At 55.9% G+C, this 14801-nt stretch overlaps 2 protein-coding genes and 1 long non-coding RNA gene across 3 annotated transcripts in view; all 3 read right to left on the reverse strand.

Moving 5' to 3' along the window:
- PCK1 (phosphoenolpyruvate carboxykinase 1) overlaps nucleotides 1-14801 on the reverse strand; it is a 701569-nt gene that overhangs the window by 329454 nt on the left and 357314 nt on the right. The gene's annotated exons all lie outside the window — the stretch shown is intronic.
- LOC136406176 (uncharacterized) lies at nucleotides 5604-9421 on the reverse strand. The gene is made up of 3 exons (XR_010751633.1): nucleotides 9231-9421; nucleotides 6824-6997; nucleotides 5604-6174 (listed from the first exon to the last, which is right to left on the reverse strand). It is a non-coding gene; the product is annotated as an uncharacterized lncRNA (long non-coding RNA).
- LOC136406640 (proline-rich protein HaeIII subfamily 1-like) overlaps nucleotides 11743-14801 on the reverse strand; it is a 34992-nt gene continuing 31933 nt past the window's right edge. The window contains exon 3 of the mRNA XM_066386603.1: nucleotides 11743-12482. Within this exon, the coding sequence (XP_066242700.1) occupies nucleotides 11743-12482 (740 nt within the window). The remainder of the gene's footprint in view (nucleotides 12483-14801) is intronic.

A 14801-nucleotide genomic window follows, 5' to 3' on the forward strand; every position in this document is an offset into this window, starting at 1 on the left:
GTCTCTCTGAGAGAAGTTGTTGCTGTTTCAAGGCAGAGTTTGCCAGTGCTGTAGTAAATGGGAGGTGATCATTTTAGAGGTAGAATCACTTTCCCGCTGAACACATGCGTTAGACGGTTTGGGGATAAATATTTTAGCTCTTTGTCGTGGTTGCCATTTTTGTCTCCTGCTTATCAGGAGACGTTTTCAAAGGCTGGGATTACAGGCACCTTTGCTGGAAAGCGGGATTCCTGGGCCGGCGAGAGGCACCAGAATAATCTCTGAATCTCGGCACAAGCAGTTTTCTTCTCAGGAATGTTACCAGCTCGTTGCTGAGAGGGCCTCCAGGGATGATGGAGCCTCTTGTGTCTTATTCTGAGGCTGGCAGGGTCCTGTGAGGTAGGCCGTGTCCCGGGTGTGATGGCCACCTGTTACCAGCTCGGCGCTGAGAGGGCCTCCAGGGATGATGGAGCCTCTTGTGTCTCTTATTCTGAGGCCGGCAGGGTCCTGTGAGGTAGGCCGTGTCCCGGGTGTGATGGCCACCTGGTATTTGGTTCCTCCACCCCCCTCTGCTCTGCTTCTGGTCACTGTCTCACTTTCCTTCTGCAGAACCAGCCTCCCTCTTGGTTCGCAGGGTCTGAGCAAAGCTTATTCTCCGCCCCCAACTGAGCAGGTGGCTGGAACCCCACCTGCTCCTAGACCGTGGGGATCGGCCAGGGGTGTGGATGTTGCCTGACCAGAGCCAGCGACACAGGGGCTGGGTTCTGCTGGAGGTAGAGGGTTAGGGGATGAGATCCAGAGTTGCCGGCAGCCTTTTTGTTACCATGAGGGAAGTCCCTTCAAAGAGAACAGATGACAAAGAGGGGGCAATGAGATGGAGAGAGAGAGAGAGAGAGAGAGAGAGAGAGAAATCACACGGATGTCCTGGGAGCCCCCGGTCCAGCCTCACCCAACCCAATGTACCTCTCAGCTTTCCAACCACATGGGACAATACTCTTTCCTTAGGCCAGGGTAAGGTCCTTGTCACTTACAACCAAGGACATTCCAACTGATACGAAAGGGAAGGGGACAGAAAATTCTTGATGGGTTAGATGCCATCTGGGAGGAGCCCTCGACTTTGTCTTTGCACCCACCGAATGACAGTTCCACGCGGCAAATTCATTCCCCGGGGTGCTCTCTGAAGGAAGCCTCGGCAGGCTTGCTACCTGGATGCGGGCTGTAGGGAGTTAGACTCAGGAATGAGTTTCTGTGACCAAGGATGTCAGGCTGTCGTCCGTCTCCGTGGGTGCTGGCCTGCAACCCCGTGTGCCCCCACCTCCAACACCGGCCTGCAAGGGCCTCCTGAGATGTAAGCGCGAGCAACCTCTGACAGGAGCATCCAGGGCGGACAAGGTGTCCCTCGGGGACGGAGAGGGAGCTCCCGCCCTCCTGGAACAGGGGCTCCCGGATGCCTTGGGCGGAGCTGCAGGAAACCAGCACCCACTTCTGATTCACGTGGGGCTCGTCCAGGATTGTTAAGTGTGTGAGTTTCCAGGGAGAATGTACATGCTGTTCACTTTGAGTATATATACATGTCTCTAATTAAAGTCCTTTTGGGATGGCCCTGAAGTCCCCTCCTCCCAGGTGCAGCCTGGCGACTCCGGGGTCTGGGCCTGCCTCTGGGCTGAGAGTGAAGTGGGGGTCGATGCCTGCCTCCATTCCTTCTGCCTTCACCGCCCCCTCCCCAACTCCCAGCTCCCTATTCCTCTCCCCAAGTTCTACACAGCTCTCCTGGCTCAGGTCTCACAATCACTCACCCCCGAAGCTGCAAAGGCATTCAGAACACACCCCTCCGCTTAACCGGGGTCCCCCCTCCAGAAACCACTGGGCCTGGAGAGGCCGCTCCTGAGGCAGCAGGCAGCACCTCGCCCAGAGCAGGTGCTCAGCGGACCACGCCGGCTTCACCCCTGGCTGGCTGCATCCTGTCCCTCTCTTCAGTTCCCATCGCCTTGCCTTCCCGGCTCCCCCACAGCCTGGGGTGAAAGGTGGGCACGCCCGGTGTGGTGTGGGAACCTCTCCTCCTTAGGGGGTGATGGAGCCCAGCTGGACAAAAGGCACCTCACCTCTGGCATCCTCCTGTCCCGACAGCTGGCCTTCTTCTGCACCTCTGTCCTCAGGCCCCTCCTCCGGGCCAGATCACATTTACAGGGTCCTTGCAGGTGCTGGGGGTTCAGGGAAACAAGGCAGGGGGGAGGCATGTAGGGTCACAGGCCCCAGGAGGTTCCGCTTGGGAAAGGAGGGGAGGAGCTCCCTGTTTATACACAGCGCCAGCGTGGTGATAGGAGAAAGTCTGAGAGGGGGCCGTAAACTCTGGGGACTCGGAGTCTAATGCCTGCTCTCCCCTTCAACCATCCCGTCCTGGGGAAGGGATGGAAATTCAGCTTCCCGGAGCTGCCAGGTCCGGCAGGGGCGACTCTGGTGAATCACCTGTTGGGTGGGATTCCTGGCTGGGAAGGAAGGGGTCAGAAACCCCAGACTCTCTGTGTCAGGAGCGAGCAGCCGTGCCCCAGGCTGGAATCAGCTTCTACTCCCTGCTGCTCTTTGCCTGTCAGCAGGCCCCGCGGAGGCATGTGGTTGAGAACAGCTCTGGAAACAACCGGTCCCGCACAGAAAAGTGGGACAAAAAAAATTCAGTGTAATGGGGCTCAGAATAAATCCAAACTGAAAATACCTTAGGTGTCCAGTAACGGGGACATTTAAAAATGTGGCACAGTCAGAAAATGGAACAGTAGGCAGTCATTGAAATCTAGTGATGTGTTTGGTCAAACAATGTGACATTGCTGTTTCTGTGACACATCATGTTCAAACTTAGATCTGTACGCACAACATATCATTCCATAGCAATAGAAGTAGAGATGTTGGTTCGGTTCTGCAACAAATATGTGTGTGTGTGTGTGTGTCCACATAGAATACAAACATTAGAGATAGGTAGAGAGAGATACCAAATGGGTGCCGAATGTAAGCAATTTAAAATAACTTGCATGCCTTTCAGGATATGATTAAGCTGTTTTTACAGTGTAAATATATAACTCTCACAATCAGAAAGTAATATTTTATATTTTAGCAACAAAGATATAGTAAGAGCCTGTGAGGTTTCTGTGCACCCATCCCCCTACTTTGGGGAATTCCCCTTCCCCCACTGCCCTCATGGTCAGCTCTGATGACTGCTGATTGGTCAAGGGTGGGCACTGACCCAAGCTAGGCCAATCAGAGTCACTTCCCTGAGAATTTGAACTTGGGACTGGGAAGAGGTTGTCAGGTGGTGGCTTTGAACCATAATTTGGGGGTTGTGGGACAGCCACTAGCAACACCACCACTGCCACCAACAGCAATGATGACAGAGTCCGGTGCACGAAGCCCTCACTATGTCCCAGATACTAAGTGCCTTTCATCCAAACTCATCCAATCTTCCCCGTTTTAAAGAGGAGGACGCTAACGTGTGGAGGGATACAGTAACCTGCCCCAGCTCATTTCACTGACTCTGTGCAGCTGGGACGCAAAGCCAGACGGTCTCTTCAGGAAGCAGCGCCCACGTAGACGCGACAGAAGCCTTGGCCGGGGAGCTCCCCCTTCAGGGACTGATGGCCGGACATGTGCAACTTCTCCCCCCACCATCTGCGGAGGGTGGTGTGGGTGGCAGGAGCAGGCAGCCCCGCTGGACCCCTCATGGTGCCGGTGCCTGTGGTCAAAGACCTCACATCACTCACGGACCCACGGGGGTTCCTGGTCTCCATCTAAAGAGATGTTTTGGATCTGGCCACCCACCTTTAAGTCCCCTGCACAGCCTACTTTGTGGTCGTCACCCTCTCTCTGCTGAATGATCCAGCAGTCTCCCTCTGGTCTCCCTGCTTCTAGCCTCAGCCAGATGGGCAGATGCAAATGGACCCCCATAAGGGCCCTGCACAAACCCTGCAGGTGCTCACCCCTGCCCCTGAGATAATGTCCATGGCACAGCCCCAGGGTGTGGGTCTTCAGCTCCTTCCCCCGCTCCCTGCGGGTACGCTTCCCCGACAGGTGGTATTGTGTTCGGCCTCCAGGATTCTCCACACTGTCCCCCTGCAAGGAACACAGAACAGGCCAGATAATCATCCCTCACTGAGCATTCACCGTGAGCCAAGCTCAATTCTAAGCACTTCGCATTTATAATCCCAATAAATCCTCACAATACCTCCATCGTCTCCCTGGCGTATTTCAGGAAACCCAAGGATAGCTCCTGAGGGGAGGAGCTGATGTGAGGGACCCCAGGCAGCCTAGCTCCAGACTGAGCCCCCAACCACTGCACCACTCTGCCTTGGAGTCCATCTGAGATTCTAGGCAGCTGGGAGTGCGGGGCCAGGTGAGATGCATACAGAACTGCACCTGGAAAGAGTTCTCATCACCACCGCCCTGCAGAGGGCCCAGGGCTGGGCGGGTCTGGGCTGCAGTCAGGCTCTGCTGCCTCCTGGTAGCCTCAGTTTCCCCTTCTGTAAAATGGGAGTTAGAAATGCTACCTTGCCACCATGGCTGAGGAGAGGGAATGTGGGATCGTGTACCTGGAATACTTAGTACCCGGCACAGGCCACGTCAAGCTCTCAGCAAATCGCAGCTGATGTCAATCACTGTTATTCTTATTTCTATTGTGTGAGTGGAGGGAGCCTGCTCGGGCAGCCCAAGGAAATGGTGCTCATTTGGAAGCTGTCTTCAGGAGCTGGCTTGTTCTTTCTGGGATCCGCTTTGGTCCCACGGTTCCCCCTAATTTGAAGCTGCCACTTTCTGAAGATTTTTTTCTAGGTTGGGAGAGGAGCTGTTTGTGGGAGCAGAGACCCACTTGTACCCTTTCCGAGTCTCAGCGCCCGGTCTGGTAATGAGAGCCTGGGGACCCGGCTGTGCCTTGTGGGGCCCCATCTCCTCATTTGAGGAACGGGGTTGGGGTGGGGGGGTTGGGATGACAAGGAAAGGAGACGACGAAGGCGGAGTGTCCAGCCTCATGCCTGGCCGTTAGTGGCTTCAGTGGGTGCTGTTTGCATTATGACATTAAGCGCTGCCCTCGAGGTGGGTGGCCCTGGGCACAGCCGTGGCCTCTCTCGACCTGGTCTCTCATCGATAGAGGAGATGAGTCCTCTTTTCCAGGGTGTGTCCCTGAGTCTCTCGTACCAGGATCGGAACTGGAACACAAGCTTTCTCACTGCTGGTGGGCGAGGTTCTCTCCGAGTCACTGAAGTGTGCCCAAAGCCTGCAGTGACATTAAGGTGGATATTTACTGAGGCCTCCTGCACGTCCCCTTTTTTCTCTTAACTCCTTTTTGCAGAGGACTGTTACGCACTCAAATCCCAGAGCTGGAGAATGGCAGGAGGGGACCCCAGGTGGTCGGACACTGGAGCACTGCCTGTGAAGAGCCGCAGCGCAGTGTACCCATCAGAACCACCCCCAGGCCTCCCAGACGTGCGCTGGAGACGACGTGCGCTGGAGACGACGTGCGCTGGAGACGACGTGCGCTGGAGACGTGCGCTGGAGACGACGTACGCTGGAGACGTGCGCTGGAGACGTGCGCTGGAGACGACGTACGCTGGAGACGTGCGCTGGAGACGACGTGCGCTGGAGACGTGCGCTGGAGACGTCCGCTGGCCCCGCAGGGACTTCCCGGCCCAGCAGGGTTTGTTCCCAGCTCCCCGAGTCTCCACTCCCGCCTTCCAGGAGAGCCCTGGTCTGCTTCCCAAACTGCTGCCCCACAGCTGCCCCCACGGCTCTGTGGGGACTGGGAAGGGACACTGAGATCACCGGGAAGGGCCGGCCCCACGGCTGGAGGCCTCACCCCGAAGCAGCTCTGGGGACGGACCACCAGGCCTTTGTCGGCTCACGTCCTCATTAAGCTGGGTTGAACTGAAGGTCAGATTTTTACTGCAAATGTAGAAAGATCCTGGCTGGTCAGGCCAACCCAGAACCCAGCTCTGTGAGAGGGCTGTGGGGCCTGCCTGGCCGTTTCCACGGAAGCGCTTAGGACTCGGTGGGCGGAAAATTAACAGTCGAGCGGAGAATCCTCTGGGTCCCTTTGAGTTGGCAGTGAGCTAGCACCACAGGCTAGAGAGCTCCAGCACTGGAGATGCCTGAGCCTGGCAGGGCCGTGCGGGTCTCTTCTGGGCTCCTGGAGTCAGGTTTGCCCGGCAAACGTGACCTGGGCTGGAAGGAGAGAAGGTCAGAGGCTGTGGCGGGAAGACCTTGCAGGGGGAGTTTCCCAGCCCCGTCAGACCTGGATGAGTGATGTGGGAAGTTTTCCCACAGGCTAGAGCCAATGGAGGGGGGGCGGGGCTTGCATTCATCCTCCCTGTGGTAGATATTGTAAATAACCACAATCTGCATTCATCCTCCCTGTGGTAGATATTGTAAATAACCACAATCTGCATTCATCCTCCCTGTGGTAGATATTGTAAATAACCACAATCTGCACATTCCCTTCAGCCTCATCCTTTGTACCAGGTGGGGTCTGTCCTGCCCTCTTGGAACCTGGCAGCCTTGGACAATAGCGTGTGGCAGAAGAGATGGTGTCCCAGTTCCAACCCTAAGTTGCGCGAGGCCTTGCACCCCACCTCTTGAGCCCCCATCTCTGCTGGGTAAACAAGCCAGAGCAGTCTACGGCCATTCCACCCTGAACGCGCCCGATCTCGTCTGATCTCGGAAGCTAAGCAGGGTCGGGCCTGGTTAGTACTTGGATGGGAGACAAGCCAGAGCTGACTGCCTGCAGGACAAGGAACACAGAGCCCCCCTTCCCCTGGCCACCTCCATTCATGTCAGTGAGGCTATTGTAGACAGGCCCTGGATCAAGCCATACCTGAATGAGGGTACTTCCCACCTCCTACGTTAGCCAGGAAAATCCTTCCTGTCCTCTAAGCTGTGTGAGTGGGGTTTTCTGTCACTTGCAGACAAGAAAATCTTCATTGATACAGAACCAGTGGCAGAGCTACAAGGACTCCTTGCTCCATTAAGTGTGAGCCTCTTCTTTTTTCTGAAATTGGAGCAACAAAAGCTCAGAGAGGTCACGACACCTGCATGAGGTCACAGAGCGGTTTGTGCCCGAGTCAGGCCTGGACCTGGGGAAGCCGAGTCCAGTTTAGGACTCCGTCCTGTATCCTGCGGTGAGGAGGGTCAGTCAGCCTTGTGCCCACCCCCAAGCATCCTTGACACGCATGCTCACACACCCGAGAAGCAATAGGAGAAGAGGTCGGGGTTTCAGAGGACTTAGGCTGGATTCGTGTGAGGCCGTGCAGAGACCCTGGCCCAGGCAGACCTTGGAGTCCCACGTCACAGAATTCTGGATCTGAGAGCCTCTGCCTGGGGCAGGGGCTGGAGATGCAAATCACAACAGACCGCCATGGCACCTAGATCCACTTTTTTTTTTTTTTGTATTTTTCCGAAGCTGGAAACGAGGAGGCAGTCAGACAGACTCCCGCATGCGCCCTACCAGGATCCACCCGGCATGCCCACCAGGGGGCGATGCTCTGCCCATCTGGGGTGTTGCTCTGTTGCAACCAGAGCCATTCTGGTGCCTGAGGCAGAGGTCATAGAGCCATCCTCAGCGCCTGGGCCAACTCTGCTCCAATGAAGCCTCGGCTGCGGGAGGGGAAGAGAGAGACAGACAGGAAGGAGAGGGGGAGGGGTGGAGAAGCAGATGGGCGCTTCTCCTGTGTGCCCTGGCCGGGAATCGAACCCGGGACTCCTGCACGCCAGACCGACGCTCTACCACTGAGTCAACCGGCCAGGGCCTAGATCCACTTTTTATTAGTCATGGTACCTGGGCTCTCTAAACCTGCTTTCCTCCCATGAAAACTGGTCTCAACAATAACACACATGCTGTTCACTGTGCCGCTTGATGCTTGACTCACGTGTAATGAGCAGCTACTATACGCCAGGCACAGGGCTGGGCAGTGGAACGGAACCCCTGCCCAGTGCTTATAGCTCTGAGCTTCTCAGGGTTGGCGTGAAGATGAAATAAGACCACATGCAGCGAGGGGTGTTTGGGAGGGGTTAGAACTCTGCATCTTAACTGGGAGGGCAGTGGCATGGTTAGAAGTGTCAGAACTCACAGAACTACATTTCCTACGGGTGAATTCCTGCAGCGGTAGTTAGGCTTGTTTTGCAAGTCAAGGGGAAAAGCCTTACATACAACGTGGACTCGTTCAAATGAAAAAAATGAGGAGAAAGGAGGAGGCAGGTGTCAAGTGCTCCGCCCTCGGCTGCACAGTGGGAGCAAGTACAGCCGCACGCACTGGCTATTGGTATCGGTGGCTCTGTGGGGCTCTCAGCTGTTTTGGATTATCTGTGTCATGACTCCCTTCCCTGAGCTGAGATCACCGAGGAGGGACCACAGACGGGAGCCCACGCCTGCAGGCTTTGAAAGGCCGAGCTGACAAATGGAGCAGCCCTAAAATCATTAACGAAAAAGGAGGTCAGCCACGGGGCTGCCCGCCAGCGCCCGGCACAACCCAGGGCCTCTTGGCAAACGCAGGCTGGAGCTGGGGGGAACAGGCCAGCTCCCCATCCTCGCCTGCTGACCCTCACACCCTCTCTCGCATTTCAGTGCCAGGGACATGCCCCAACACGTCCAAGAGGGCAGGGACACATCCATAGGCTGCGTCCACCCTGCACTGTAACTGTCCTTCAGCTGGCCTAAATCCTCCCAGGTGACCAGGGGTGATGGAAGTCCAAGTGTGGAGCTCCGGCTCCCGAGGGGAGGAGAGATAATTAAAGCTCAAACCTGTGACACGAATCCGGGAAACGGAGAAGAGAGATGAGGGTGCCAGGGAGGCCTCTCTGAGGAGATGACATTCTCGAGCTAGGAGGACAGAGTCAATCAGGTCGATATTGGGGGAAACAAAATCATGGCTGGAGAGAACAGCTGAGTGCAAAGGCCCTGAGGCAGGAACGGGTCTGCTGAGTTCCAGGCACAGCCATGGCAGGGCCGAGAGAGCTGGGAGATGGGTCAGAGATGCAGCAGGAAAGTTAGAGCATGACGACATTGGAGGAAGACATTGGGGTTGATTTAGGGTAAGACGAGGGGGACCGAGCCTTAAAGAGGGACAGTGTGGAGGCAGGGTCCTCCGCCCCCATTCTGAGAAGGATAGGCGCAGGGTGGCATGTTATAAACAGCCGGGAGCACCAGGCCAGGGCTTGTTTCTCAACGCGCTCCTAGCCCCCCGTGGGAGTCCCACACACCTCCTTCCCACCTCCGAGTTTCCTACCTCGGGAAACAACACCAGGCCTGTATCTTGAGGGTTGGCTTTCCTTTCTCCCAACAACATACAAAGCTGACGGAGTGAGAATCGGCCTCTCCCCTGGCAGCACCCACAACCGTCTGCGCATATCTGGGAAGGGATCGCCTGCCGGGGAAAGGCGAGAGCCGGGACGGGGCCGCAGATCAGATGGACGTTGCGGAGTGTCAGCGCGATACGCGTCCATATTTGCCAACATGGTAAAAAAATGATGTTTCGTATGATCCAGGATTTACGCGGTGCGCTCCTGACGGTGTCACCTTTCTCCCCTTTCCTATCCCAGCAATCATCTTAAATTCTACTCAAAACAAAGAACTCCCTGTTGGCAGTTAATCCTCAAAGGGAGAGCTTTGTTCGGGACTAAAAAAACCTCATTCAACGGCGTTGGCAAGGGGCTGGCATTCCTCGTGCCAACTCGGCCTGGTCTTTCCAGCCCTGACTAGAAGCCTTCACTTGAGAGCTTAAGTTCGCTTTTCTTTTCTTTTCTTTTTTTCTTTTTTTTTTTTTTCACCTCTTGCAAGGAGAGTCCTCTGTCACATGGCACATTTGTTGAGCAGGTATCGAAGGGAAAAATAGGGGAATTAGGGCAGCAGCCAGGAATTGAGGCAGGGCAGGAGGTGAAGAGGATTCTGGATGTGCCATGAGCAGTTGCGGGAGGTTTCTTGGGAAAGTGGGGTCCTCAGTGAGCTTCCTTCCCGCTCACTGGCTACATGAAAGGACCCCCTTTTGTATTAGTTTGCAATGCTGAGTAATAAATTGCCATAAACTTAGTGCAGGGGTCCCCAAACTTTTTACACAGGGGGTCAGTTCACTGTCCCTCAGACCGTTGGAGGGCCGGACTATAAAAAAAACTATGAACAAATCCCTATGCACACTGCACATATCTTATTTTAAAGTAAAAAAACAAAATGGGAGCAAATACAATATTTAAAATAAAGAACAAGTAAATTTAAATCAACAAACTGATCAGTATTTCAATGGGAACTATGCTCCTCTCACTGACCACCAATGAAAGAGGTGCCCCTTCCAGAAGTGCGGTGGGGGCCGGATAAATGGCCTCAGGGGACCGCATGTGGCCCGCGGGCCGTAGTTTGGGGACCCCTGACTTAGTGGCTTAAAACACCTGTTTGTCTGTCCTACTCACTTATGTAGGACAGAAGTTCCGGCCCAGTGAGACTGCATTCTCTGCTCATGGCTGAAATCAAGGTGTCGGATGGCCTGGGTCCTCCGCTGGAGTTCCAGGTTCTCTTCTGAGCACATGTGGCTGGGAATTTAGTCCCTGGTGGTGGGAATCAAGTCACGCTTTCTCGCTGGCTGTCAGCCCGGGGTCACCCTCAACTCCTCGCAGCCAGCCTCCTTTCTTGCTAAAGTTGGGTTTCTGTCCCTTGCAGTCAGAGGATCCTGATCAATACATCGGTCCCTGCATCAGCAGGAGTGCTGGGGGGGTGGGAAGGAGGGCACGGACAAACCAGGTGGGCCACCCTGCAGCTCCAGGGGTCAGAAGCCCCTGTGACCAGACGGCTAAAGGGAGGCAGCTGTCATCGTGTCTGGGACACAGTGATATCAGTGTGAGTGCCCCTGTCAGGCCCTGGGCCTTTTCCTCAAGGTCACGGGAGGCTCACGACATTTTATTTTTTATTGAGGTGAAGTTCACATCACATTAAATTAGTCATTTTAAAGTGAGCAATTCAGTGACATTTAGTGTATTCATGACGTTGGGCAACCACCGCCTCTATCTAGTTCCAAACGTTTTCATCTCCCCGAGAGGAAGCCCCGTGCCCAGAAGCAGTTGCCCCCCCATACTCCCCTCCCCCCAGCCCCTGACAACCACCAATCTGCTTTCTGTCTCTACGGATTGACCTACTCCTGTCACCGTCAGGAAACTCTAAATAATTAATTGTGTGGCCAGTCCTGCCCGTGTAGGGCGGCCAAGTTTAGACAAAACTATAGGACTCCCAGTTAAATTTGATTTTCAGATTAGCAATGAATACTGGTTTAGTATAAGTATATCCCACGCATTATGTGGGATATACTTACGTTAAAATGATCTGTCCTGTACCTGAAAGTCAAATGCAACTGTGCATTCTGTATTTCATCTGGCAACCCTATGCCCATCACCTCAGTGTGATAGGAGAGAGGACAGCTAGGACTGTCTGAGGAGCAGCTCTGAGCTCAGGGGAAAAGGTGAGCGAGACCAAGCTTTGTCATTCCCATAAGATGGACTCGGAGGGGAAATACGTGCCCTTGACGTGTTGGAAGGGACCAGGGTGCCCGTTTTCAGTCCTGAGGAGACCTCTCTGCTCGCCGCCCAAGGCAAATGCGCAGGCTGGGGTGGCTCCTCTCTGGTCTGTCCCTCTCCGCGACTCTAGTCTGTAGTATACTTTCATGAGAGGTTGTTACTCCCATCTTACAGCTGGGAAGACTTGCCCAGAACTCCCGTATCGGTCCGGGGCCAACCAGTGAAGCAGAACCAGGAGGAGATTCATAATAAGGAATTTATTGCAAGGAGTTGGCTTAGGCGAGTTCGGGGCGTGCTGGATGGGCCCGGAATCCGCGGGGCAGGCGGCAGGGCTCGGGCCGTGGGGCCGTGGGGGCCGTGGGGGCCGTGGGGCCCGTGGGGGCCGTGGGGGCCGTGGGGCCGTGGGGGCCGTGGGGGCCGTGGGGCTCGGGCCGTGGGGCCGTAGGGGCCGTGGGGGCCGTGGGGGCCATGGGGCCGTGGGGGCCGTGGGGGCCGTGGGGGCCGTGGGGCCGTGGGGGCCGTGGGGGCCGTGGGGGCCGTGGGGGCCATGGGGGCAGTGGGGCCGTGGGGGCCGTGGGGGCCGTGGGGGCCGTGGGGCCGTGGGGGCCGTGGGGGCCGTGGGGGCCGTGGGGCCGTGGGGGCCGTGGGGGGCCGTGGGGGCCGTGGGGGCCGTGGGGGCCGTGGGGCCGTGGGGGCCGTGGGGCCCGTGGGGGCCGTGGGGCCGTGGGGCCGTGGGGGCCGTGGGGCCGTGGGGCCGTGGGGGCCGTGGGGCCGTGGGGGCCGTGGGGGCCGCGGGGGCCGTGGGGGCCGTGGGGCTGTGGGGCCGTGGGGGCCATGGGGGCCGTGGGGCCGTGGGGGCCGTGGGGCCGTGGGGGCCGTGGGGGCCGTGGGGCCGTGAGGCCGTGGGGGCCGTGGGGCCGGGGCTGAGGCTGCTGCCCACAGGAAGAATTTCTTCAGGAAAGCTTCAACCCTGCTCTTAGGGCCTGTCGAATAATTGGACCAGACCCACCAGATCATTTAGAACCATCTCCCTTATTTAAAGTCAACTGATTTTGGTTTGTTTTGTTGTTTTTTTTTGTTTTTTTTTACTTTTTATTTATTCATTTTAGAGAGGAGAGGGAGAGAGAGAGAGAGAGAGGAGAGACAGAGAGAGAGAGAGAGAGAGAGAGAGAAGGGAGGAGCTGGAACCATCAACTCCCATATGTGCCTTGATCAGACAAGCCCAGGGTTTCGAACCGGCGACCTCAGCATTTCCAGGTCGATGCTTTATCCACTGCGCCACCACAGGTCAGGCATCAACTGATTTTGCATTTGAATCACATCGACAAAACACCTTCACATGCAAAGCACCTAGATGAGCGATTGATTGAATAACTGATGACCGGGACTTCACCAAGCTGACGCACATATTGACCATCACAACCCCCATCTGGCAAGTGGCGACCTGACGTGCAGCTGAGTTTGGTTATCGCAAAGACTTCATTAATTCTTACTGCAACCCCAGGAAGCAGGTAATATCTCCACCTTACAAACGAGGAAACCTTGGCTTGGAGAAGCCCAGTCCTCAGCCCATGCCTACACACCGTCACCCAGACGGCACTCCAGAAACACTGTTTTGAAGACTTTGTTTTGCTCAACTCCAGCACCTGCGCGCTGCCCCCCACCCCCAACCTGTAGATGGTCCTGCCCTGACTCATCAGGAGCTACCACTTGGTCTGAGCAATAGGGACTTCTATTCTGGTGAGGGAACCTGGAGTGGGAGAAAGTTTTGTGGAGGAAAATGAGGGCTGCAGCCCAGACCAGGGAGCAGATGGAAGTTGATGAGGAATGCTGGGGTCTGGGGTGGAGGTCCGCCATCAACAGAGACCCTAAGTCTCTGCCCCCCTGTCTCCCTGATCACTCACGGGGGCCTGGCAGGAAGGGCCACCGTCCACAGATAGTGATCATGGATGGCACATTGTCACTTAGCGCCTGGCATCCTCAAGCAGAGGAAACGTGGCCTCCCTCCCTGATGTCCCCTCCTGACCCCCCGCCAGGATGGGGCTGGAGCACAGGGGCTGCCTCTTTGATGCGGGGGCTCCTCACAATTACTCAGATGACTGGCTCATGAAATCGATATGTGGAATTGGGATACTTTTATGGGGGCCTTTTCTCTTTCCAGCGAATTCCAGGGCACGATTTTACAATCCTTGACTCCAGGCCCCCTTTGCCTCGACTCCGGGGCTTCCTCAGAGGGGGCGGGTCACGGGATCGCAGGTGGGGGTCGCCCTTGAGAAGTGGAGGGGTTGGTCAGGGAAGCTGGGGGTGGGGCTGCCTTGGAGATTAGGCCAAAGGCCTTCAGTAGAGTGTCTTGTCAGGTGACTCCAGCCAGTGTCCTCAGGGCCACCAATGAGCCCTCTTCTTCCTCCATCAAGACCTTGGACTTGGTCCCTGTTGAAGAAAAACATGGGGGTGGGCCTAACTGACAGACTGGCTCTGGGAAGGAGTGTGTGTGGGAGTGTGTGACTGTGTAGGGATGAACTGTGTGTGAGTGTGCGCATGCTGATGCTGTGTGTGGAAGCACATGTGTGAGACTGTGTGAGTGTTGTGTGACTGACTGTGTGTCTGAGCGTGAGCATGCCTGTGTGTGAGCGTCTATGTGAATGTGTGAGAGAGCACAGGACTTGGGCCCAGCAAGCGCAGGCGCCCCCTGCTGGGTGGGTAGAGTCGTCTCTACCAGTAACGGAAACCTGCTGAAAAATCCCTAGTCAGTCTTTGCAGGCCACCGTTTAATTTTACCCTTGTTCCAGGATTTACTGCACACAGATAATAAGAAAACAACAACACAGCAAGCATTCGCAGAGCAAGCGTACAGACTACGCACTCAGCCATCCAGCAGTCATTCACTAAGAACCCACGTATCAGGTGCTGCAACCCCTGCAAAAAGAGAATCACTCCCATTTCACAGATGAGGAAACTGATCCTCAGAGAAGTTACTGACTTTCCACAGCGACACTTGTGAGGGTCTGATCTGGGGTCTAAAACCAGGTTGTTATCCCTCAGCCTATGCTCCCACTACGCTACTCCTGTGGGCGCCCACCATAAGCCACCTGGCCCTGTCCACACCCCCGGTCCCCCTGGGGTCCTTCCATCACAGCACTGACCACAGCGAGTGCAGATGCTCACATCCTGCCTGCCTGCCCTGCTGGGCTGTGAGTCTGAGGGCACCTCTTTCTCCCCAGTTCCCATCCCACTGCTTTATGTGTGGTTCTTAATCAACTGGATGAGAAAGAGAAATCTCCCCACTTCCCATTGACTGGCTA

This window comes from Saccopteryx leptura, chromosome 5 (assembly GCF_036850995.1).
Source record: "Saccopteryx leptura isolate mSacLep1 chromosome 5, mSacLep1_pri_phased_curated, whole genome shotgun sequence".
Taxonomy (NCBI): domain Eukaryota; kingdom Metazoa; phylum Chordata; class Mammalia; order Chiroptera; family Emballonuridae; genus Saccopteryx; species Saccopteryx leptura.